The sequence below is a fragment of the Rhinolophus sinicus genome, chromosome 1, assembly GCF_057876585.1.
Source record: "Rhinolophus sinicus isolate RSI-liver-muscle chromosome 1, RSI-T2T, whole genome shotgun sequence".
Lineage (NCBI taxonomy): Eukaryota > Metazoa > Chordata > Mammalia > Chiroptera > Rhinolophidae > Rhinolophus > Rhinolophus sinicus.
The window spans coordinates 115,884,111-115,909,943 of record NC_142501.1 but is presented as its reverse complement, the minus strand read 5'-3'; the positions used below and the strand labels follow the sequence as shown (position 1 = coordinate 115,909,943).

General features: G+C 35.4%; 1 protein-coding gene across 3 annotated transcripts in view; it reads right to left on the bottom strand.

Annotated features, from left to right (window-relative positions):
* PRPF18 (pre-mRNA processing factor 18) overlaps positions 1 to 25,522 on the bottom strand; it is a 44,410-nt gene extending 18,888 nt beyond the window's left edge. The window contains exons 1-7 of one of the 3 annotated variants that reach the window (XM_019738310.3): positions 25,316 to 25,522; positions 11,823 to 11,900; positions 11,681 to 11,707; positions 9,024 to 9,128; positions 7,048 to 7,161; positions 1,957 to 2,103; positions 463 to 531 (exon numbers count right to left, since the gene is read on the bottom strand). In XM_019738310.3, the coding sequence (XP_019593869.1) occupies positions 463 to 531; positions 1,957 to 2,103; positions 7,048 to 7,161; positions 9,024 to 9,128; positions 11,681 to 11,707; positions 11,823 to 11,900; positions 25,316 to 25,381 (606 nt within the window). In that variant the 5' untranslated portion in view covers positions 25,382 to 25,522. The remainder of the gene's footprint in view (positions 1 to 462; positions 532 to 1,956; positions 2,104 to 7,047; positions 7,162 to 9,023; positions 9,129 to 11,680; positions 11,708 to 11,822; positions 11,901 to 25,315) is intronic. The other 2 variants (XM_074324777.2, XM_019738311.3) reach the window with 2 other exon arrangements.
* Positions 25,523 to 25,833: the final 311 nt, after the last annotated feature.

Below are 25,833 nucleotides of genomic sequence, written 5' to 3'. Positions count from 1 at the left end.
ATAAGCAGCTATCTATAGAACTGAGAAAATGAACAGTCTCTGAAAGGTTACTGATGTGTTTGCTTTTTGCAATGACAATGCCTTTCCACCTCCTAACTTTCCTTACTGTCATCACCTCTCAAAAAAGCTTCTGGAACCCTCCCCTCATTGTACTCCTTCCTAGAGTGTTTAAAAAAAAAACTGAACTCCCCAAACTTCTTGTTCATTCCACGGCTGTGATTCTTTTCTGTGTGTTTACATTAGTATGTCAGCTTTAAAGAAAAGTGCCACGAACCACGTAAATACACACTGTCTTTGATTAAGCTCTATACCCCCGTGCATAGCAATATCATAAACAGTGCACATGCCAGAAATGTTTACTAAGCTTTCCCTTCCCAGTCTTTAACTCTTCGTGATCCAAACATATAAAAACAGTTCTTAAGCAATCGAGACGTCCCCCTCTCCTGGCCTAAAGGTACGTACCTTCAGGAACTTGGTAATGATGTCCATGTCTTTATGGTCGTCACCTTTTCCTAAAGATTCTCCCAAAGCCTGAAGAAAAACAACATTCCACTTGTTAGTTAAGAGCAACGCCTGCATACACGGCACCAACACCAGTCTCAACACGGCTTTTTATTACATCGAGTGTCCAATTTGTATTAAAAAATCTGATAGAATTTCTACATAAGTTTAAAAATACTCACCAATCAGCCATTTAAATTTAGAAAAATGTTATCTTTCATGAATCAAAAAACCGAAGAGGGGGTAAGGGGAGCGACTGCTAATGGATGTGTCTTTTCAAGAGAACAAAAATGTTCTAAAATTAGATGCTGGTGATGATTGCACCATCCAATCTGATGATTATACTAAAAATCAGTGAAGTACACACTTTAAATTGATAAATTGTATGGTAAGTGAATTTCTCAATAAAGCTGTTAAAAAAAAAAAAAAAAGAAAAGAAAAGGAAAAAAATAGCCCAGAACTGGTTGCTTATCCCAATTATTCCAATACAAAGTAGGGTCCATAGATAGGTGTTGGGCAAGGCGGGTACAATTAAAAGGCCATCCTCCTCAACTATGGTCTCACTCACAGAAGAGTGTAACATGTGCAAGGGCCAGGAATGAAAGAAAACAGAAAATTATCAGTTTACATTTTATTAAGTATAATATTAAGAGATTTAAAATAGGCCATATTTTTTGCTTGAGCTAGCTATTTAGATGATCAACATTGCTTTTTAATTAAGATTGTATATATCATTCCACATTCAACACACTGGCAAAATTTAGAAAGCAAAAGATTGCCAAGTGTTGGCAGGGAATGTAGGGATACAAGACACTCACACACTGCTGGTAGGGTGCAGACTGGTACAGCCATTCCAGAGAGCAACTTGGCAGTACTTAGGCAAATATATACAAATCCAGCAATCCCACTTCTGAGTCCGTAGGGGTGATGTACAAGATTATTTACCACAAAGCTGTTAGTGGTAATAGGGAGCTGGGAGCAATCTAGTTGTCCATCATTATGGGGTAACAAAAGTCAAAGGCAGTGAATGCCACAGAGCATGAACTACTACTTAGCAGTTAAAAGCAAAGGTTTAGACATACAAAAGGCATCAAGAATGGATATTAAGACATAGTTCAAAGTGTAAAAAAGTGAAAAACAGAATGAAGAATTTCATAGTACAATATCATTTATGTAAATAAAAAACAAATACACACAAAGAGGAGCACTGACAAATAAAAGGATACACATCAAACATATTAGAATGATTACATTTCAAGGCAGGAAGTTGGAGAATGAGTGTGGAGAGTGAGAAAAAAAGGAGTGAATAAATAAAAGCATGAAATGAAAGAATGGCCTGTATAATGACCAAAGACGACAGTGTGCTCTGAACTGAACAATCTGATGAACTCAACCATCTGCGCCAGGGAATGAAAGGTATGACAGGGGATGAGGTAAGGTGGGGGTAGAAATTACCTCTAACTCTTCAATTGTGGTGTTTTCTTCATGAACTTTCAAATCATTCTGTGTGTCCTCCTCTCCAGGTTCTTGACCACCCACAAGTTCATTGAGGTATTGCTGATCGATCTTATCCAAAGCTGCTTTCAGATCATTCCTCAATCCCTGAGAAAGGTGAAAAGTTATACCTAATGTGAAATGTCACTGCTGTTTCCCTTTTGATTTTTCACTACTAATAAGTACAATTCATCTCGGACTTCCAGTCAAGATGGCGCAGTAGGTCAACACTGTGCTCACATCTTCCCATGACCACATCAAAATTACAACTAAACCATAGAGCAACCACCACTGAGAACCAACTGAAGACGACCTGAACAGAAGTCCCGTAACTAAGGAGTTAAGAAAAGCCATGTCGAGATGTCGAGACTGGTAGAAGGGGTGGAAACGTGGAAAAGGCAAGTCCCACTCCCAATGGAATATTACTCAGCCATAAAAAAAGAATGAAATCTTGTCATTTGCAACAACATGGATGGACCTATATGTGGAATCTAAAAAACAAAATAAATGAACAAATAAAATAGATACAAACTCATAGACACAGAGAACAAATTGAGGGTCACCAAATAGGAGGAGGGTTAGGGGGCTGGGTGAAAAAAGTGAAGGGATTAAGAAGTACAATGCCAGTTACAAAAACAGTCACAGGGATGTAAAGTATAGCGTAGGAATATAGTCAATAATATTGCAATAACTATGTATGGTTTCAGATGCATACTAGACTTATAGGTATGGGTGATCATTGGTAAGGTACATAAATGTCTAATCACTATGTTGTACACCTGAAACTAATATAACATTGTATGTCAACTGTAATTGAAAAATAATTTTTTTAAAAGTATAATTCATTTCTTTTTCCACAAGGAGTTGAGCTTAGTAAAACCAGAGACTCCAATAAGTTTTCATATATTATACAGCTATCATCACTGTCCCAAGTTAATTCTTATGAACATATTTAAAGGAATGTACGCACATTACCTATTCTGATTGTAAAAGAATAAAACATATGAGTGACAAATCCAAGTAAGAATATTCATAAACGCTGTTATTTTCTCATAAGGCCTGGTGAAAGTGACCAGGTCGCCATTAGAGTCCCCAAACCATTTTCCCAGTTCACTTAGATTATCTGGCCTCACTGCAACTGCTCTGAACTCCCAAAACATTCGGAAACGTCAACAGTATAAAACTAGTGTCTCATCTATATCCTATACCATCACTACATTTCTAACACCAGCAAATTCCACATTCTATTTCACATCCAGTTTGTGACAATTTGTGGCCAATAAAATTAGATGCCTTAAAGCTAGACCCTTACCTTATACCATATACAAAAATTAACTCAAAATGGATCAAAGACCTAAATATAAGAGCTAAAACTATAAAACTTATTAGAGAACACGGGAGAAACCTTCATGACACTGGATTTGGCAATGATTTCTGGGATACAACACCAAAAGCACAGAAAACAACAACAAAATAAATTGAACTTCATCAAAATTTAACTTTTGTGCATCAAGACACTATCAATAGAGTGAAAAGATAACCCATGGAAAGGGAGAAAATATTTGCAAATCACATATCTGATAAAGATTGATATCCAGGAAACATAAGGAACTCCTATAACTTAACAACAAATAACAACCAACCTGATTAAAAATAGACAAAGAACTTGAATAGAAGAAAACGCCCAATAAGCAAATGAAAAGATGTTCAACATCACTAGTCGGTAGGGACATGCAAACCAAAACCACAATGAGACCCATTAGGAAGGCTATTATACAATAAAATAAAAAAACACAGAAAATAACAAGTGGTGGCTAGGATATAGAGAAATGGAACACTTGTGCATTGCTGGAAATATAAAATGGTGGAGAAGCTGTGTAAAACTGTTGGCAATACCTCAAAAAGTTAAACATATCCGGAACCAAGACACATTGCAGTTAAAATGTCAAAAGTTAGACAAGGAGCAAGAGAAAAAGTTCTTAAAAGGAGCAAGAGAAAATAAACTTGTTACGTACAATAGACCCACATAAAACTATCAGCAGATTTTTCAGCAGGAACTTTGCAGGCCACAAGGGTGTGGCATTACATATTCAAAGTGCTGGGGGATGAAAATTTCCAACCAAGAATATTCTACCCAGCAAAGTTATAATTCAGAATTGAAGGAGAGTTTTCCAGAAAAGAAAAAGCTCAAGGAGTTCATCGCCACTAAACTGGCCTTACAAGAAATGTTAAAGGGACTTTTTTTAAGCTGAAAAGAAAGTGTGTTAATTGGTAACAAGAAAACATCTGAAAGTATAAATCTCACTGGTAATAGCAAATATACAGTAATGGTAATGAATTAATCATTTATAAAGCTACTAGGAAGGTTAAAACAAAAGTAGTAAAAATATTTATAACTACAATAATTAGTCAAGGGATATACAACATAAAAAGATGCAAAATGGGACATCAAAAACAAAATGTGGGTGGGGTAAAGTAAAAACGCGTAACTTTAGAATGCGTTTAAACTTAAGCTGTTATAACTTAAAATAGACTATGCCAGTTATAAAATAAATGTCATGGGAATGTAACGTATAGCATGGTGACTACAGTTAATAAGACTGTCTTGCATATTTGAAAGTTGCTAAGAGAATAAACCCTAAAAGTCCTCATTACAAGAAAAAAATTTTTAACTATGTATGGTGATGGATATTAACTAGACTTATTGCGGTGATCATTTGCAATATATACAAATTTTGAATTATTGTTATAAACCTGAAACTAATATAATGTTGTATGTCAATTATACCTGAGTTTATTTAAATGTACAAAAAAGAAATTCTGTATTATTTGATACAGGCTTGAACAAGATTGTAATAGAGATAGAGCAGATTGTAATAAAATAATATTAAAAGCTAGAAGATTTTTCAAGTAATGAAACATGAGTAGTAAAAAAATTAAATCAGAAACAAAAATTTAATAGTTCACATTAGTATTTTATCCTATCTTTTGATAAGGAAAATGACTCAGGATAGAAGAGAAATAAATGTTGGTAAAATGAAGCATTATAAAAACCACTCTTTCCAAGAATTTAGATTAAGCAAGTGTTAGAAAAGACTAAAAATAAAGGAAAACAAATTACTGTTAACATTAGTAATATAAAGAAAGACTTAAAAATTTATTTATGCTTTGGGAAAAAAAGTGAAATATAGAATCACCATATGATCCAACATTTCCACTTCTGGGTCTACACACAAAAGAAGTTAAAGCAGGGCCTCAAACAGATATTTGTATACCCATGTTCACAGCAGCACTACTCGCAAGAGAAAAATGGCAGAAACAACTCAAATGTCCACCAAGGATGAATATAAACAAAATGGGGTTCATATATACAATGGAATATTATTCCACCTTAAAAAGGCAATTCTGACACATGTTGCAACAGGGATGAAATTCTGACACAGGCTGCAACATGGATGAATCTTCAAGGTATTAAGCTAAGTTAGAAGGCGGTTAGATGGCCTCAGCCACAGCCCTCACTCACATGACTACATATGCAAGAGCCCAAGCCAAAAACTGTCCAGCTTAGTCCACTCAAACCAGAATGAGACAGAATAAATTATCTTAAGTCACTAGGTTTCAGAGTGGTTTGTTACAGTCATAGATGACCGAAAAAGATTTTACAATAATAAATTATGTCAAGCTGCTAAGTTTTGGTGTGATTTGTTACATAGCCATCGATAACCACCCTTGCTTCTCAGTAATTGATAGAACAAGTAGATGAGTTAATAAGGCCACAGAATATCTGAACAACACTATAGTAACTGACATTCACCTAAAGCATAAAACAAGAACCCATGGAATATTCATCCACACAGGCCATATGCTGAGACATAAAACAAGATCAGAGCCCTAAATGCAAAAGCTACAACTATTAAGATTTTAGAAGAAAAAGCTGAAGACTATCTTTTCAAGACCTTGAATAGGCAAAGATTTCTTAAGCAAAACACCAAACGCCATAACCATAAAAGAAAAAAACTGATAAAGTAGACTTCACCAAAATTTAAAACTCTGCCCCTCAAAAGACCACCAATAAGAATATAGGTAAGCCACACACTAGGAGAAAATAGTTACAAAATATATATCTGTATCTCACAAAGGACTTATATCCAGAATATATGAAAAACTCCTATGATTCAAAAATAAAAAGACAAACAACCCAATTAAAACATGAACAAAAGACTAACACATCCTGCAAAGAGAAAGATATGGTCAATAAGTCTATGAAAAGATGCTCATAATTTTCAGTTATCAGGGAAATGTGACTAGAAGCATGATGAGATACTATCACACATCCATGAGAATGGTTAAAATTTAAAAGACTAACAATAACAAATGCTGATGACATTTGGAAATATTTGGCATTTCTTAAAAAGTTAAGCATACATTTACTCTTACTATTTAGCAATTCCACTTGTAGGTATTTACCCAAGAGATGCAACATATTTACCCAAGAGAAATGACATAGGTTCAAAAAGCTTTCTATAAGAATGTTCAGAGCAGTTCTATTCATAACATCCCAAAGTTGGAAACAAATTGTGGTATATTCATATAATTGAATATCATTGGCAATGAAAAGGAACAAACTACTGATATCCACAATAACATGGATGAATCTAAAAAATTATGCTGAGCCAAAGAAGCCAGATATGTACTCTGTGACTATCTATATAAAATAGCAGAACAAGCAAAATTAATCTACGATGATAGAATTTTAAAAGGTAGCTGCCCAGGAGTGGAGAAGGAAGAATATGGGATTGGTAAGAAGGGGTGCTGAGGAACCTTCATAAGCGTAGTAATTACATGCTTATACGTATCTGTCAAAATGCACTAAACTGTATACTTAAAATATGTGTTTTGAAAATGAAAGAAAACACATTCAGCAGCAATCTGGCAACTTTATTTTTCCATTTTTGCCTATAATAATTCAGTTAGTCAAACTCTGTCAAATTCCATACTATTGTAGTTTCTGAGGTACAGTGATATTCTTCTAGTTTTGTTCTGTCTTATTACCTTGTTAACTTCTGGTGTGAGGATCTCTATTTTTCTTAAACGTTGAAAAGCATCATAATCAGTTTCTCCAAATAGTCTGATTGGTTCCCCTCTTTCCCTCAATCTTCTGATAACCTATTAAAAAAGCAAATCAAAAGACAGTAGTAATTCTTTATGTTATTGGTAATAGTAATTCCTGTTTTAGGTGACCAAATACTTATTTTGAAATGTCAATGCAGAAAGTTGTGTTTGTTTTTTAATTTTCCCTAAACAGATATACTGAGTTATTACTGTCACACTTTAATAACCCGAACAGTTTAGGTCCTTTGGCTGACTGTTTCAGGAAAGTAGCAAGCTGTATAGTAGAATACCTATAAAAAACATTAAGATGGGAGGGAGTGATGGTATTTATAGAGAGACGGAAAATAAAGTCTAGAGTCAGCAGATAACTCAATGATCATAGCCAAGAACAGATTGCAACACTACATGTAAACCAAATACTTGTCCCTCAGAAGAAAACCTGAGTTATGATCAGAGTGGAGCACATGTAGGGCTTTTTGAGGGGCTGATAATACCCTATTTTTTGACTTGAGTGATGGTTATATGGATGTTCATTTGCAGTTATCCATTATATTGCACATATGTGTTTTATACACTCTTTATATACATCTTATAGTTCATAAAAAGAAGAAACAAAAATTATGATTAATAAGTTGATGTAATTTTTCTTTTTTAAATATGAAGAACTTTACCTGGAAACGGAAATAGCATCAGACTTAGAAACCACCCTTAGGGCTCCCTCCCAGTGAATTAACTGAAGCGTGGCATTAAAAAGAAACTTAGGAAGTCATCTGTTGCTTCCTCTATTTAATGTAGAAATGACCTGAAAAACATCTTTGTCAGGTCCCTGTCTGACCAACGACAGGAATCACATCTCTTCATGAAACAGCTTATCCCATTTTTGGATAGATATGTCTTGCTTCTCAGAATGAACTAAACTCTACCTCCCTCAAACGCCTACTCATTTATCTTAGTTCTATTTTATGAAACCACAGAGAATACTCAATTCTTTTTCAAAATTAGAGCTGTTGTCAATGGATTCTTTTAAAAGTCTCTAATGTTCCTCTCTTCAGACTAAGTATTCAATTACTTCATCTAATTTTCACATGACAGCTTCCAGAGTCAGCCATCCTTTCCTCCGAAAATTTTCTTTTGTTCAAAGTTCATTTTTGTTTTGTACCCTTCTGTACAGTTTGAATTCTTTATATCACATGGATATCCTAAAATTTTGTTTGTTGGGTTTAGGAAAATAATAGTTGATAGTGACCAGGGTATAGGTAAATGCTACAGGTGAAAGTATAAACTGGCGTAACTGGTATAGAGCCAGGCCTCTCGTAAGATGTATCAAGTCTTAGAAACGTACATAGTCTTTAATCTTTAGTACATAGGCTCCAGAAATCAAGCTTCTAGAACATTTTCCAAAGCAAATAATAATCAAAATTATGCACACAATAACGTCTGTATATGATGTATAGTCTGATTTATAATAGGGAAAGTTTGAAGCAATCTAAATGACCATTAATAAAGAATTGTTTTTAAAAATACTATGGGAAATTATAGTCAAAAAAATATACAGATCTCTATATTTTGACCTAGTAAGATGTATGAAGAAAAAGTTATAAAATAGTACATTTAAAATAATTTCGACAAATAATTTAATTATTTAGAATATATGCATTTAAAACATGTTTAGTTTTTAAAGTTTAGAAGGATTCTTTAAAACGTTTAAGATAATAGTATCAAGAAAAGCAGATTAATTTAGAACCTCATGAAGAAAACTGGCTAGCTGCACAGTATTTTAGTTTAATAAAAGTCATCTTATATGGGAAATAATGACATAAAACTTACTGGAAAGAACTGGAAACAAATGCAAATGCTATGGAGAGCTTTCCTTCCTCCCCCCCCCCCCCCCAAACATTCTATATATATAAACTTACCTCTTGCCTAGAAAGGGTCATGGGTAATTTTTCCTCCGCCAGTTCAAGTTCTAATACTGGATTCGATGAAGTTAATGGTTGCTCGTCCTCTTCTTTTGGCTGTATCTATATTAATGGCCAAAAGAAAGGAAATTCAGCTTTTAAAATATAGTTAATATTTATCATTCTATTAGATTAGCTATTTACGGAAGTTAAACATGTTTTAAATATTGAAAGTCTTCTAAATGTTCCTCTGAGGAAAGAGCTCATAATAAATGTACAGCTTTTAAGAGCTTCTCAAACGAGTCCACTTCAGGGACAGCACAAGCAGAAAGCGTATACATCCAAAAGAGCATTCTGCTACAGAAGAGTGAAATAAGTATAATGGTTCCAAAATAAAAAGCTTAAAAGGTCTGAAATTTAGACTCGTTTTATCCCTAAACTGCAAAGAATTTTACTGTTTTCTTAAAATCAATCAACTTGCTTCTCTTCTTTGAGAAAATCATTTTACAGGGTTATCTGATCCTTGCTCTGAGTTTAAAATGAAGGCCAAAGAAAAGAACTGCTTTCTAACAGAAACCTGTGAAGACTCAAGCCGCAGTTTTTTCCTAACCTGCTTTTTGAAAGCTCTTATTCCAAGTGCACAGAAATCACTGTTGGACATGTAGAAAAAAATCCCAATGCTATACAGAACTTGCCCACTAACTGAGCTACGAACCTTGTGGAAAATGATGAAAAACTGCACCTCTCTACTCATACCGCACAAAGAAAAGAGTGGACATTTTTGTTCATATGAACCTGCAGGGAAAAAAAAATCTCTTCATGTATTTTCTTGAGTCTGCTGCCCAAGTCAGTTTAGGAAAATTGAATTCAGCAATTTGTAAGCCCCATTGTGTGGTCTATAAAAAGATATTGAAATGTGGTTTCCCAGCTGACCATAAGACAAATCTAAAAATGCCAAGAATATGAAAAAAAAATTTTTTAAATCAACATTAAGAAAAAACTCACAATTTAACTAAGGCTATATGGTTAAAACTGTATAATTTATGATTCTATAGCGTATGGTTAAATGTTACATTTATCAGCGTTAACAGTACTAACAGAAAATTGATATAATAACTAAACTTTCATATTTTCACACGCCAAATCAGCATCAAGTCTTAAAAAATGGTAACTAGTTTCCTATAATGGAATAAAAGTAATACATGCTGTATTTTCATTACTACCAAGAAGGAAATATTAAAAATGTTTTAGAAAGAAAAACCTGTGCTTTCTTTTTAAGCATAGAACAGGTAATTTCTCAAAAAAAACTCAGGATGAGAGCATTTTTAATTATAGAATGGCAGTTAATAGCTTTAAGGAAAAGAACTAAGACATTTTGTCAGCTGGGCTCAGCATTACAAGCAATACCTGTACAGTAATTATTTTGCCTCAGTGCTTTCCTCTATACGAGCAAGAAAGCACTGTCATATCACTGATGCAATCTATACAAAGCCACACTGCCACTGTTTTAATTTATGTTCCTACCTTATCAAAAAGTTGAAAGGTTCAATTTAGGGATCTGGGAAAGCAACAAGTCAGCAGACTAAATTCAGGGTAAGTAATTCTTATTCCAAATCAAGTTTGAGTTAGACAATGGGCAAGCAAAAGATGAGAATTCTTCTTTCTGAATATCTATTCGATGGTTATTTACACAAAACATTTTAATTTCCTAAATTAGAAGCAAATGAAATCAATTTATGGAAAATATCGAAATACAAACATAAACTTTCATATTTTATAAACCTACCAGAAATAGAATTATATTTTTTAAACTTGCCCTCTCCCAACACTACAAAATAAAACCAAATGCATATACATACCATTTGCATTCCTCATGCTTCCCTCTAGAAATGCTATGCCAGATAAATTAATTTCCAGAACTTTCCCCATGTCATGCACAAGAGTATTATTTTATATAATGATGTTTCACAAGCAAAAAGTTGATTTCAAATTTGTGATTTGGCAAAAGTATTTCATAGAGCCTCTCAACTTTTGCTAAAAAATTATTAAACTAGACACAGTCTTTAAAAAATAATCTAAACATAATTTCACCTCATAACCTTTAACCCCTCCCAATAAAAACCCCATTATTCAACTAGACAATCTCAAAGACAATTTCAGTCATGCTTCTAAAATATACAAAGTCTTCCAGACAACTAATTTGTTTCTAACAAATATTTCACGATTGCATTTTTCTATCCAACAGACTGAGCAGTATTTGAAATGTGATTCCTTATTACACAAAAGCGTATAAATGTTACATGGCACTACCTTCAGGAAGAGGTATAGGGCCAAAATGAATCACTAACAATGCAAACATAAAAACAATGGCTTAAAATATTCAGGAGAAAGCAGGGAAAACATCACTGCTAATACCACTGTTGTTGAATGAATAAAATGTTTTGAACCCTTTAAAAATAGACTTTTATTGGGAGAGGTGGGAGAGGAGTGGTAGTGGAGATGAAAATGAGGCACCATCAGACCCAGGACTTAATTTGAAAAAAAAAAAAAAATTCAAGCTGTGATCTCAAGCCACTTCATGCTGTCCACAGAAAGCCAACCATTCCAAGCCAAAAGTCATGCATGTATTTTCCTGAATTCAAGATTAAAGAAAAAAGAAAAACAAAAACTCATACCTCTCCAGATGGCTTCTCATTTATAGGCTAATGTATAACATTGATAAATTGAACAGAGATCAATAATTTTGTCACTTTAACAACAGCTGTATAAATTTAAACTCAGAAATATACAATTTAACTTAAAAGCAGGCATGCATACCTTGTAGCCACATCTTTCGTAATATGCTTCCTCTTCCTTTTTTGCAAGATCACTACGCTTGAAATACTTTTTATTTTCCTATTGAAGAAAGAAATAAGTTAATAATATGTCCTTGGGTAAAATTTCATGTCCCATAGTCAACAACCTGAAAACACTCTTCAGTTTTTCAAGAAATTGGTAACTTTACACTGATTTTCTGAATATGCCACCTGTCCTCCACCCCTAGTCTAAATAAAGTATGTACTTTTCTTGCAGTAGCCTTTCAACAGATATATCCAATAGCAAAGAGAAGAAACTAAACAATATTTTGCAAATGTTCACACTGTTTTGATTTAATTTCCCAGTGTGAGTTCAACAATTTCTACAAATGGATTCATTATGAACCACATAAAATGGGGAGGCTTTAATTATTTTCTCCTAAGAGAAACAATCAAACAAAAATTATGATATCTGTGGCTCACTAACATCTTAAATCTCATTACCAAGAGAGCTCCAAGGATGTGTCTAAATTGTCATCTGGAATCTTAGTGTATCAATTAATTGTATTTGTATCAATAGATTCTTAAAATAATCTAGACATAGAATGGTTTTGAGAGCCTTTTTATTATAGAGATGGTTTAAAAGCATTTGTTTTAATATGATTTGATGTTAAAAGATAAGCTCTAAATCTACTATGTATGTATAACTTTACCCTCACCATTAACTCAACATCCCTAATTTAGAGGTTTGTTACTATCTACAGCTCTGCCTCTTGGATATTATTCCATTGATGACTTTGTTCAAATAAAGTTACTGCCCTATTTTATTATAGTTATTATAATACTATCTCCACTCAGATATTGAGCACCTCAGTTCCAAAGCTCATTCACTCAGGCAATGACCATCAATGGACGCTATGACCATTACAAGAAAGGATGATGGTGAACAATAAAAAGGCCAGGCTGCCAACACTTGAACCCACTTCTCAAACTTGGCATCAAAAAACCTTATGCACTGCCTATTGTGATACACATAAGAAGAACACAGCACCATCTAGAGAGTATTCTTGCCAAAAAGCTAAATGTGAATCTAATAAAATACTTAGGTCTGACTTCCAGTTCACCAGAAATGTAGGGAATAGAGGAATAAGCTAAAAAACGCTACAGGGAAACAATCAAACTCTGGAAAGTTTTACAAAACTAGGCCCAGTTTCTCCAACAAGTTAATGACATAAAAAAGGGAGGAGCTGGGAGAATGCAATTGTTCTTGATTAAAAGAAACCAAGAGTCATAAAAAACTGCAATGAGTGGACTTTGTGTGGATCTGACTTGAATAAATCAACTGTGAAAACATCTATATGTACATATTTTATTTCAATTGGAGATATTTGATGATATTAAGGACCTAATTTTAATTTTGTTGGGTGTCATATTTTGTTTACATGAAAACATGTTCTTATTTTCTAGAGTTACAAATTTACTAGGGGAAGGGTAGACGGGTTCATTACACAATTCTATTTTTTGCGTATGTTTAAAACTTTCATAAACAGTTTTTTCAAAGTTCATTCATTAACTCAATATACATTTACTGACTTATCTACCACACACCAAGCACAGCTCTACAGATGGAAAGATGAAGAAAATATTACCCGGGGTTAAGGAACTGAAGGTATCATCTGAATATCAAAACTACCCTGAGAAAGTGGGGGCAAATAATATTAATCCCATCCTAGAGGTGAGAAACCTGAGAATTAGAAAGGTTAGGGGACATTCCCAGAATTGAGTAAGCCTCGTGAAGCACAGAGGCAAGGCTAGGAACTCTAGTCCTTAAATCCTTTGTACTGTCTAGTATTCCAAGCTACAATTCTTCACTCCCAAAATGTTATTTCAGCATCATAAATTGCTCCTTTGACTACCATGTTTCCCCACAAATTAGATCTACCCAGACAATTAGCTCTAATGCATCTTTTGAAGCAAAAATTTATATAAGACTCGGTCTTATTTTACTGTAATATAAGACCGGGTATAACATAAAAATAAACATAATATAATATAATACAATATATACCAGGTCTTATATTAATTTTTGCTCCAAAAGACGCATTAGAGATGACTGTCGGCTAGGTCTTATTTTCGGGGAAACACGGTATGTAGCATGCAATTGTCATACTTCAAATAAATAAGTTGAAAAGCACATATGGTATCCACTCAGATAAAGCAAATATGTAGGAAGAAATTGAAAGGACTCCGCAGGCCAGAGTCCACGGTCCACTCTATAACTACGGGGTTTCTTACTACCATGTCTCAATTCCACTTAACACACCTAACAAAATCTTAAGCCTAGACCATCCATTTTCAAAATATGGTTCACGGATCTCTGGGGGTCCCTAAGACCTTTTCAGAGGTTCTGCAAGGTCAAATTTATTTTCATAATAATATGAAGACGTTATGTGCCTCTTTTTCATTGTACACACACTTGTACTGATGGTGCTAAAGCAATGGTGAGGAAACTACTGAAATCTTGGCATTAATAAGGTTAATTAAGTACATTATTCTTGTACCAGTAACGCTGTACTCTCTTCACCATTATGCACGTGCAGGAACATAAAGAGGCCAGTTTCTCTTGTGTCTTGATAAAGCACAACTTTACTAACTCTCAACAGTTAAGTACATAGCCTTTTGATATCTGCTATGATGAAATGAAATGAAACATACAAAGCACTGCTGCTACAAAATGAAGTAGGGTAGGTGTCTCAAAAAAAAAGCACTTGTGCAATTGTTTGATTCTTCAGACTTGCATATTGAACAGACATTTTCTCAAAACTGAACAAAGCAAGCCTGTCACTTCAAGGAAAACAATGACAGGATTTATCGCTTATGATAAAATTGCATCTTTCAAGCAAAAATTAGAATGGTGCAAAATGTGTATCCATCACTGTGAATTTGATGGCTTCTCAATACTTAAAGGCTTTTCTAATGATATCAAGGGTGATATTAATGAATGTGATTTTAAAATATTGTCTAATGAAGCATATCACTTAGAAGATCTGCATAACTCCTTGAACCACAATGTTACAAGGGCAAGATATTACAAAATCATGCATAGGCAAACGAGCTATGCAGAATAGATGCAGAGCAGAATAATCAACAGAATTTTATATATAAAAAGTCCATGGATAAGAGTCAGAATCCAAACTCTTAACTAATCTTTAAGAAACTTACCAATTGTCTAGTTTTGGTGTAGTATCAAAGAAGAACCACAATTATCTGAAATGGCTATTAAAATACTCCTTTTTCCAATTACCTATGTGTATGAAGATGAATTTTCCTCACATAAATGAACAAAAACAACATATTGCAACAGGCTGAATAGAAACACAAATTCTTCACTCTATGCTGGGTGCCGTGCTAAGTACCATTTACAGCACAACTACACTAAAATATTTTTCTACTCTGTCTCCATTTGCTCACCTCCAATTCTCTTTGCAGCCCTCCAGCAACTGGGTGTACATTCTTACTGCTCTACTGAAAAACCCTCTGAGGTCATAAATAACATCCCAGGTGCAAATCTAAAGGATCTTCTCTTACTCATCTTAGGATGTGTCAATTCAACTGCTAATTCCTTTCTTCTTCAATTGCTTTCTTCTCTTGGCTGTCAGGCAACTTCCTTATGTCTTCCTCACTTACTGGTTCATTCAGATTTTCTGTTTCTTGTGTTTTTTAGTCATTTCCATCCCTTAGATTTTCCAATTTACTAGAGAATATTGATGCATTATTCTCCCTAATTACCTTATTTATTTTCCAGTATCTTCAATTGGTTACTATAGTTACTAAAGGAGTTCACCATCACTAAACCAGTATTACAAGAAATGTTAAAAGAACTTAAGTAGGAAAGATCAAAAACATGAATAGAAAAATATTTTTAAAAATTCTCTCTGACAAAGGCAAACATTTAGTAAAAGCAGTGAATCAACCAATTATAAAGCTAGCACAAAGGTTAAAAGGCAAAAGTAGGGAAATGACGTATAATCACAATGAATTATGGAATACACACACACACACACACACACAGACAAGTTAAAAGTAATGACAAAAACACAGATGTGGAGGGGTGAGTAATATTGTAGTGATTTTAGAATGTGTTCAAACTTAAGCGACCATCAACTTAAAACAGACTGCCATAAACATACTTGGTATATATGAAGCCCTAACCAAAAATCTGCAAGAGATACACAAGACGTAAAGAAAAAGAAATCCAAACACAACCCTACAGAAAGTCATCAACATATAAGAGAGGAGAGCAAGAGAATGAGAAAGAAACAGAGAAGAACTACAAAGACAATCAGGAAACATTTAATAAAATGGCAATAACTAAATATCAATACTTACTTTGAATATAAATGGACTGGATGCACCAATCAAAAGACATAGGGTGGTTGAATGGATTTAAAAAAAAACAAGACCCACATATGTGTTGCCTATAAGAAACCCACTTCAAATCAAAAGACACACAGAGACTAAAAGTAAAAAGAGTGAGAAAGGTATTTCATGCAAATGGGAGTAAAACAAAGCTGGGGTAGCAACACTTACATCAGACAAAATAAATTTAAAACAAAGGCTGTAACAAGATCTAAGAAGGGCACTTCATAATGATAAAGGGATCAATCCAACAGGATGACATAACTCCCGTAAACATCTACAAGCACCTAAATACATAAAACAAATATTGACAGATATAGGGGCCGGCCTGGTGGCTCAGATGGTTAGAGCTCTGTGCTCCTAACTCCAAAGGCTGCAAGTTCAATTCCCACATGGGCCAGTGGGCTCTCAACCACAAGGTTTTTTTTCATATGTATGTATCTGTCCAGTTTTCCCAACACCATTTATTGAAGAGACTGTCTTAACGCTATTGCATATTCTTGTCTCCTTTGTCATAGATTAAATGACCATATAGGCATGAGTTTATTTCTGGGCTCTATATTCTGTTCCATTGATCTATGTGTCTGGTTTTATGCCAGTACCATGCTGTTTTGATAAATGTAGCCCTGTAGTATAGTTTAATAATCAGGTGGCATGATACCTACAATTTTGTTCTTCTTTCTGAAGATTGCTTTGGTTATTCAGGGTCTTTGTGGTTCCATATAAATTTTAGGATTATTTGTTCAAGTTTTTTGAAAATGCCATTGGTAATTGCATTGAATGTATAGATTGCATTGAATCTGTAGATTGCATTGGGTAGTATTGACGTTTTAACGATGTTAATTTTTCCTATCCATGAGCATGGTGTATGCTTCCATTTACCTGCATCTTCGGTTAGTTCAATATCTTATAATTTTTTTGAGTACAGGTCTTTTACTTCCTTAAATTTATTCCTAGGTATTTTATTTATTTATTTGTTTATTTATTTTAAAGATTTTATTGGGGAAGGGGAACAGGACTTTATTGGGGAACAGTGTGTACTTCCAGGCCTTTTTTCCAAGTCAAATTGTTGTCCTTTCAGTCTTAGTTGTGGAGGGCAGTGCTCAGCTCCAGGTCCAGTTGCCATTGCTAGTTGCAGGGGGCACAGCCCACTATCCCTTGCGGGAGTCGAACCAGCAACCTTGTGGTTGAGAGGACCCGCTCCAACTAACAGCTATCCAGGAGGCAGCTCAGCTCAAGGTGCTGTGTTCAATCTTAGTTGCAGAGGGCGCTGCCCACCATCCCTTGCGGGTCTTGAGAGTTGCAGCGAGAAAAAAAGATTTTACTTTGTATCATGTAACCCTTTTCTTTATGGCAACAAAAGGCTGTGAAAAACAAAAGATTCCCTACCATGTTTCAAATGTCATTCTAAATTTTTTGTTTAGAAACAAAAGAGCATTTTTAAGAAAAGCAACTAAAACATTGACTTCTAATTATAAAGCATTAGTTTATCATGTATATTGAAAACGCACTTTGAAATATAAAGTGCTGTGGATACACTTATGCCAGAAATAAAATTTTAGGATTTTGTATCTTAGAGAGCAGACTGATGGTTGCCAGATGGGAGGGGTTTGGGGGGCTGGGCGAAAAAGGGGAAGGGATTAAGAAGTACAAATTGGTAGTTACAAAACAGTCAAGGGAATATGAAATACAGAATGGGGAATGTACTTAATAATATTGTAAAAAGTATGTATAGTGTCAGATGCTTACTAGACTTATCGGGGAATCACTTCATAAACTATATAAATGTCTAACCCACTACACTGTACACCTGAAACTAATATAATATTGAATGTCAGCTGTAATTAAAAAATAAATAAAGAAACTTAACCATCAGTATTATACCCCCTTCATAGGTAACTCAGGTAGGTTAGATAACGTGCCCAAAGTTAAAGAGCCATCTAGGAACAGAACCACAATTAGACCTTAGGACTCACTGACTCCTTTTACAAGTTTAGTTTCCTTTCTAACTATATTCAAAAGTTTCTAACTCTAAGTTTGTTGAATTAACTACAAAATATAAATAGAGTCCTAGAAACACAAAGTCTAAAACTGGCTGGTATGTATTTTAAGACAGCATATGAACTGATGGTTAAATATCTTTGGATTCTCTCCTAAAGCACCTAATATTTCCATTGGGCCTTTCATTCTGGCAGATTTTAAAAACAAATTGCAAAGGGTATATATAAATAGTGCTTCTCCTTTAAAGACAGAACCTGATTCCTACATGTGCTTTACAAATGTTACTCTTGGACTCTGTCCAAGTTGGACTTTCTGGATTATAAAACCGAGACTCATAAGTCTTAAGCACAAAAACCTTTCTATCATATCACCTGAAATGTCTGCCCGTACTAATAAAGGAAAATCAAAATTAAAAACATGCAGCCATGACGGCCAACAATTCATTATTTTAGAATCACTCCTTTAATCACGTTAAGGCTTTTTGTGTATGTAAATTGCACACAAACATCATCAGAGCTCTACAAAGTCACTGGAGCACTAACAAATATATGCTGGGATATGCAAAGCAAGACAGTATGTGTGAGATCACAAACCATGTGGCAGGGTCAACATCTTCTGAAGAATGAAACTAAGCCTTAAAGAGTCTGAATAGGTCAAATGGGCACACAAACACAATTCAGAGACACAATGCTTTTGAAAAAAAACTGAAGTGCCAATGAATACGGTTAGCTAGGCAATATGTTTTTTTCAATAATGTCATCCAAAGTAGAAAACTACATCAAAATCTATCTTGCATAGGTAAATTCTATTTGTTTTCTATTTATATAATTATACACAATATAAAAAATATGAAATTACATAATGTATGCAGGAAATAACACCAATCTTACTAAAACTCTCTAAGAAAATGAAGCTCAACATACACTTACTATATGACCCAACCGTTCTACTCTTAAGCATTTACTGAAGACAAACAAAAGTATATGTCCATTAAAAAAATAATAAAAAAAACCTTTACACCAGTGTTCATAGCAGTTTTACTATAATAGCCAAAAAAATGCAAACAACCCAAACGTCCATCAACAGGTTCATGAATGAACAAATTGTGGTACGTCCACACAGTGAAGGAATACTGCTCAGTAACAAAAATAACGAACTCTGATCCATACAACCACATGAATGCATCTCAGATGATTAGGCTGAATGACAGAAAGCAGACAACAGAGAGAACACATTGAAGGAGTCTGTTTACGTAAAACGCCAAAAAATGCAAACTAATTAAAAGTAACAGAAAGCAGATCAGCGGTGGCCTGTGAACTGGCTGGGGGTGGGGCGCAGAAAGTGGATTACAAGGGGGCAAAAGAAACTCTGGGCTGAGATGGATATGTTCACGCTCTTGATAGTGGTGATAGTTTCACAGGTATATACATATGTCAACACTCACAAAATTGTACGGTTTACTGTATGGCAATTATACCTCAATAAATCTGCTTAAAAATAAATAAAATACCACAAGGAAGAAAAATTAGGAGAATTAGAAAAAGCAGGAGGAGGAAAAGGAGAAGGGGGAAAGAAGGGGGAGGAGGAGGGGGGACCCTTGAACAACGTGGGCTTGAAGTGCAAGGGTCCACTTATATGCAGATTGTTTTCAATAAATACTTTAAACATATTTTTCCTTCCTTATGATTTTCTTAATTACATTCTTTCCTATTGCTTACATTCTTGTAAGAATACAGTACATAATACATATAACATACAAAGTATGTGTTAATCGACTATTTATAGTATCAATAAGGCTTCAGTCAATAGTAGGCTATTAATAGCTAAGTTTTGGGGGAGTCAAAAGTTATACAAGGGTTGTCCACTGCAGTGAGGTTCAGTGCCCCAACCGCATGTTGTTCAAAGGTCAAGAGTATTGAGTATTGATTTTTGATGACACCAAAATTATCCAAAGGGAAAAGAAAAATATTTTCAGTAAATGGTGCTTGAATAACTGGATATCCACATGGAAAACAATAAACCATACCCCTGCCTCTTATCATACAAAAACTCAATTAAAATATTTTAAAACTCTTTACATAAAACCATAGCTTTTAGAAGACAATATAAGAAAATATCTTACTGTTAAATAATGCTTAGGAGTGGAAAGGCTTGATCATGTAGCAGGTATATATCTATATTTTAAGAAACTGCCAAACTGTTTTCCAACAGGTTATATGCCATTTTATATTCCCAGATAGGACATAGTAAACAACCATAAAAAATAATAAATTGGACTTTATCAAAATCAAAAGTGTTTGCTTTAAGAAATGAATAGAAAATCCACAGTCTGGGAGAAAATAATCACAAAACATATATCTGGCAAAGGACGGTATCCATGATATATAAAGAATTCTTTCAACTCAGTAAAAAAAAAAAAAAAAAAGAATATGCAAGCAATTTTAACAGACACTTCACAAAAGATATACACATGATAAAAAAACACATGAAAATACTTAACATCACTGATTATGAGAGAGATACAAATTAAAACCATAATGAGAGATCACAACACATCTACCAGATGCCTGAAATTAAAAGACGTGACAACACAAATTGCTGACCACAATGCAGGGCATCGGAACTCTTTGCTGGTGGATATGTAACAGTCCAACAGCCACTTTGGGAAAGATCTGCTGGCTGTTTATAAAACTAACTATATACATACTCTATGACTTACCCATTCCACTCCCTGGCATCTTCCTAAGAGAAGTGAAAACATAAGACTTGTACGAGAAGGGTCACAGCAGCTTTATCCTAACAGGCAAATGCTGGAAACAGCCCAGCAGCCATCATCAGAATGGATCAACAAACTGGGTGTGCAGCCAATGGAATACTACTCATCAATAAAAGGAATAAACAACTGACACATGCAACATGAATAAAACTCAAAACATTATTCTGATTAAACAAAGTGGGACATAAAACAGTACATTGTATGATCCCATTTACGTGAAGTTCTAGAGCAGGCAAAACTAATCGATGACGGAAAGACATCAGAACAGTGGTTGCTTCTGGGGCAGGAGGGGCAGGACCGACTGGAAGATGGAATGAGGGTAATATTCTCTATCCTGATGCAGACTGGGTTACACAGACACATGCATTTGTCAAAATTCATTAAATGACACACCTATGGTTTGTGTATTTCTTCAAATGTGCATTTTGCATACACTCCAAAAAAGGTATAAACCAACACCGAACACTAGTTGATGATATCAAACCAAACTGTTCAGGGGTGAAGTGCATCAATGTCTGCAACCTAATCTGAAATGCAGAAAGGTGAGTACATTGTTTTCATCACCCTCCCTGCAGCTGAAAAACACCTGTCTATATGGAAGAGCTGCCGCATCTTCCATCAATTCAAGTGGTATCCCAGATTTTTATTGCAAATCTCTGATAGTTGAAATAGTCACTACTTAGTTTGTGAGTGCCTCTTGGCCAAGTGTGGAGAACCTGCTAAAATAGCCTACCACCTATTCTAAAATGTTCTGCCTAGTGTAACTATTCTGAGGCTGGTTTTTGCATTGCTAGATGAAGTGATGAATGAATATAGAATGATGGATAGTTACATGATAAAGCAAATATATTAAAATGTTAACTGCAGGTTTAATTGTAGAATCTAGGTGGTAGACATATGGGTGTTTCTGTACCTTTGAAAATTTTCATAATACAATATTAAGAAAAAAAATCTATTTTGCGGATGTCAAAATATGGTGTAATATAAACATAACAGCAACTCCCTACCACACTGTTTTGTGGGATTTTTTTTTTTTAACTATACAATACTAAAAAAAAAAACAAACAAACAAAAAACGTTAATTTCTAAGGCTCCTCACTAACTGCTAAAGAAAGAAAGGAGTTGGAAAGGGTTATAGAAGACTGTTGAAGTAAAGGGATGAACAAGTGTGAGGAAAGACAAGTTCAAACAACTGAAAAACTGAAAAAGTTCAGTAGAGCTGGAACAAGTATGATTGATGCTAGGAGTTAATGGGCATGGAGATTTTCACCAGCATTGAAATTACTAGTTCACGACCTTTTTGAATCAAAGATCTCTTTAATAATATCATAAACAGGAGAAGGGGAAGAAGAGATACATATATATATATATATATATATATATATATATATATATATATATATATATGAAAACATACATTCTGATTTTTTAATGAAATTTTAAGGAATTGATAGATACTCAAGTCCACCCAAAGGCTCCATTTAAAAACTCCTGATATAGATTGTAACTGAAATTAACAGGTGAACGTAAAATTCACGTAAGAAAATTCAGTGTGAAGAGAAAGTGGCCTAGGCCTCAACTTTAAGGTAAACCAACAGTCAAAAGACAAAAAAAAATAAAAATAAAAAAAGCAGCAGCCTGTCAAGGACATCAAGCACAAGCAGCCTGAGGAGTCAAAGGACGAGCAGGAAGCTGTAGCACAAGAGATGTCAAAGGAACTATCAGACTAACAATAAAAAGCCTGGACACCACTTGAATTGACCAAGGTGAGGAAGCTCTTCTGGAAGAACAACAGAACATAGGCAGGTATTTCCCAGCTAGATAGGGCAATGAAAACTATTCATTGATTCCCCCAACCATTTATTTAAAAAAATAAAGAAAAGAAACAGAATGGATTAAAACAATAAAGCAGATGATAGAATCACGAGTTAAGGTAAGAATTGTTACATGAAACTGTTTTCATATACACACCAGAGCAAAATATGACTATTTCTTACTGTGGCTGGGGCAGTGAAAAGTTTGAAAGTTACTGACAGTGTGATGCAGAAAGACAAAAGCTATGAAGGAACTGATTCTATATAAAATTATACAGCTGCAAATCAAAAGACTGTCTTCCCACACACACATAAAGAGAAGATATCTAGCTACACATATTCTCTCATACAGGCAAACCTCGAGATATTAAGAGTTTGATTCCAAAGCACTGCAATAAAACAAATATCACAACAGAGCAAGTTGGAAGGGGTTTTTTTGTTTTGTTTTTTGGTTTTTTTTGCTGGTGAAGGGTCTTGCCTTAAATTTGTAAAACATGACATCTGTGTATTTATTGTGCAATAAAGCAAAACGCAATCAAGTGAGGTATGCCTGTTTTATTCAAGAGCACTCACCTGATTATGCAAATACCCACGTTATAAACCCCGAGGGAGAGCTCAGCTTTTCGTGATTCAATTTTCCCTCTAAAATACTTAGATTTCAACATGCTGGCCCTTCCTAACACATGCCAACATCTAAACCACTCTTCAAATACTCCCAAATCACTCGTCAGAAGATAAAAGTTTCCTGAAGGGGGGATAAAAATATTAAGTTACAAACACGGACAACTTTTCTCCCCTTATCTGCTAAGTGACATTCTATTTAATTAGCTCCACTTTGCTGATTGTTTTTAAACTTTCATTGACTATGAAATCTGCCATCTGCCAAACAATCCCAACTTACTTATACGTCATATTCATTAATCACACATTACATGCAGAGAGGTAAGCAGATATTCTCAAAGTGTGGTTCCCAGACCCCTGGGGTTCTTAAGACCCTTTAAGAGGGTCCGTGAGGTCAGAACCATTTTCAGTACTAAGGCATTATTTGCCTGTTCATTCTGAGGACATTTGCACTCCGGGGGGGCGGAGGGGGGCAGGGAAGAACTGTAAGTCTCCTGAAGCCTCAGCAAGAATCAAAACAGTGGAACAAGAGTGTACCAGCAGTCATTGCGTTCTTCAATGTTAAACACTGACTTTGAAGGGAGTTGGGGGCATCAGATTCACTTAATCTCCTTGACAAAACAGTAAAATGATTAATTTTATGGAATCTTGATACTGGACATCTTTTTCATACCCTGTGATGAAACAGGAAGTATACATAAAGTACTTCTCATTTATACCAAAGTATGAATTGGTTGTCTGGAGGGAAAGCACTTGTGTGATTAAATTACAAACTAAATCAGCTGCTTTTCTCATGGAACACCATTTTTACATAAAAGAATACACAACAGACATACTATAGTTATTCAGACTTAGGTATCTGGCAGACAACTTCCCAAAAGTGAAAGTGACCCTGCTACTTGGGGAAACAATGATAGTATTTGTTGCCTCTGATAAAACTCCAGCTTTCAGGTGAAAATTAAAATTGTGGGGAACCTAGATCTGCCCTCATGAGCTTGACAGTTTCCCAATACTTAAAGATGTTTCTCATGACATCACTGGAGATATTAAATAATGTGATTTTTTAATATTGTGTAATCAAACATGTAAACATTTGTAAGATCTACACAACTCGGTGAACCAATACTTCCCAAATGGTCAATGAATTAACATACAGTTTTTAAATTTCTCAACTTTAACTTCTAATATGAAAGTAAATATCAAGAAACATAAACAAAAGCCCTTTGGGATCCTCAATAATTTGTAAGAGACCCGGTGATCAAAGTAATTGTTATGCAATCAAGTACTGGAGATCAACTTAAGGAAATTCCTAAATTTTCCTTAAGACGTAACTCGTCTTTTTTCTCCCTTTTCTCCTTCCTATCAGTGACAAGCGGACCAACAGACTTTTCTATGTGTTTAGGGAAGGGAGAGATAATGCAATAAAAAAGCAGGTTTTACTAGTGGGAAGGAATCAAAGACTTTTAAAGACTAATTCTGAGCCTGCCCTTCTTCTGTTTTAGTCAGGCACAGACGCTTAGTAAAACCACAGACGTGAACGACCAGAAGAATTAGGACAGAAGTCCGAAGAATACCGACAGCTGAGAAGTGGGTATAAGAGGCGTTAGGGAAACTGCGAGGGAACAAGAGTCGGCTGGAGGGAGATTTGCCCGAACCTCGGGTTTTCCTGCAATTCCCCACTCCCTCCCTGAGGCTCCCGAGTAAGGTGTCAAGCAACGGATACAGAGGGGCCGCTCCGGGGCACCGGCGGGGCTCTCGCTGAGCCCCCGGCCCCCCCGGAATCCTCTCAGGGCCAGTCCGCTCCCTCCCAGTCTACCCGCCCCCACCCCGTCCCCCTACACATCTCCTCGGTCGCCAACGCCCCACGACCCCAAGGCTCCTCACCACCAACAGGTTCCTGTCCTCCACCAGCTGCCGCTTCCGGAGGATCTCCGATTTCAGAATGTCCATCTCGCTGCCCGGGTTTAAGCTCGAGTTTCCCTCTCCGGCTCCTCGGACCAAGCCGCGCACGGCCAGACGCCGCGAAACCACCAAAATCGCCAGCCCAAATACAGGACGACAACAATGACAGGGGCCGCTTCCGGCGGAAGCTGAGGTGAGCGAGAGGAGGGAAGAGAGCGCCCCAGGTCGCCTGTTGTCGACGAAGCCGTCGTGGAGTAGCGCCCCCTGGCGGCTACCTCCGGCAGCGCGCCTGTAGTTACCACTAATAATAGATACAAATGAACGTGGATCTAAACGTGAGTCTTCTGAATCTTGCGGAGGCTGACATTAAAATATGGAAAGCTTCGTTTTTAATATTAGTATACCTGCTTGTACCTGCTAGTTCAGGTCCAAAAGTCTCCTCGCAGAACACCTCAGTTATGTTAAGTAAGGCCAGATCCTTACTTATTATTCCAGAAGTT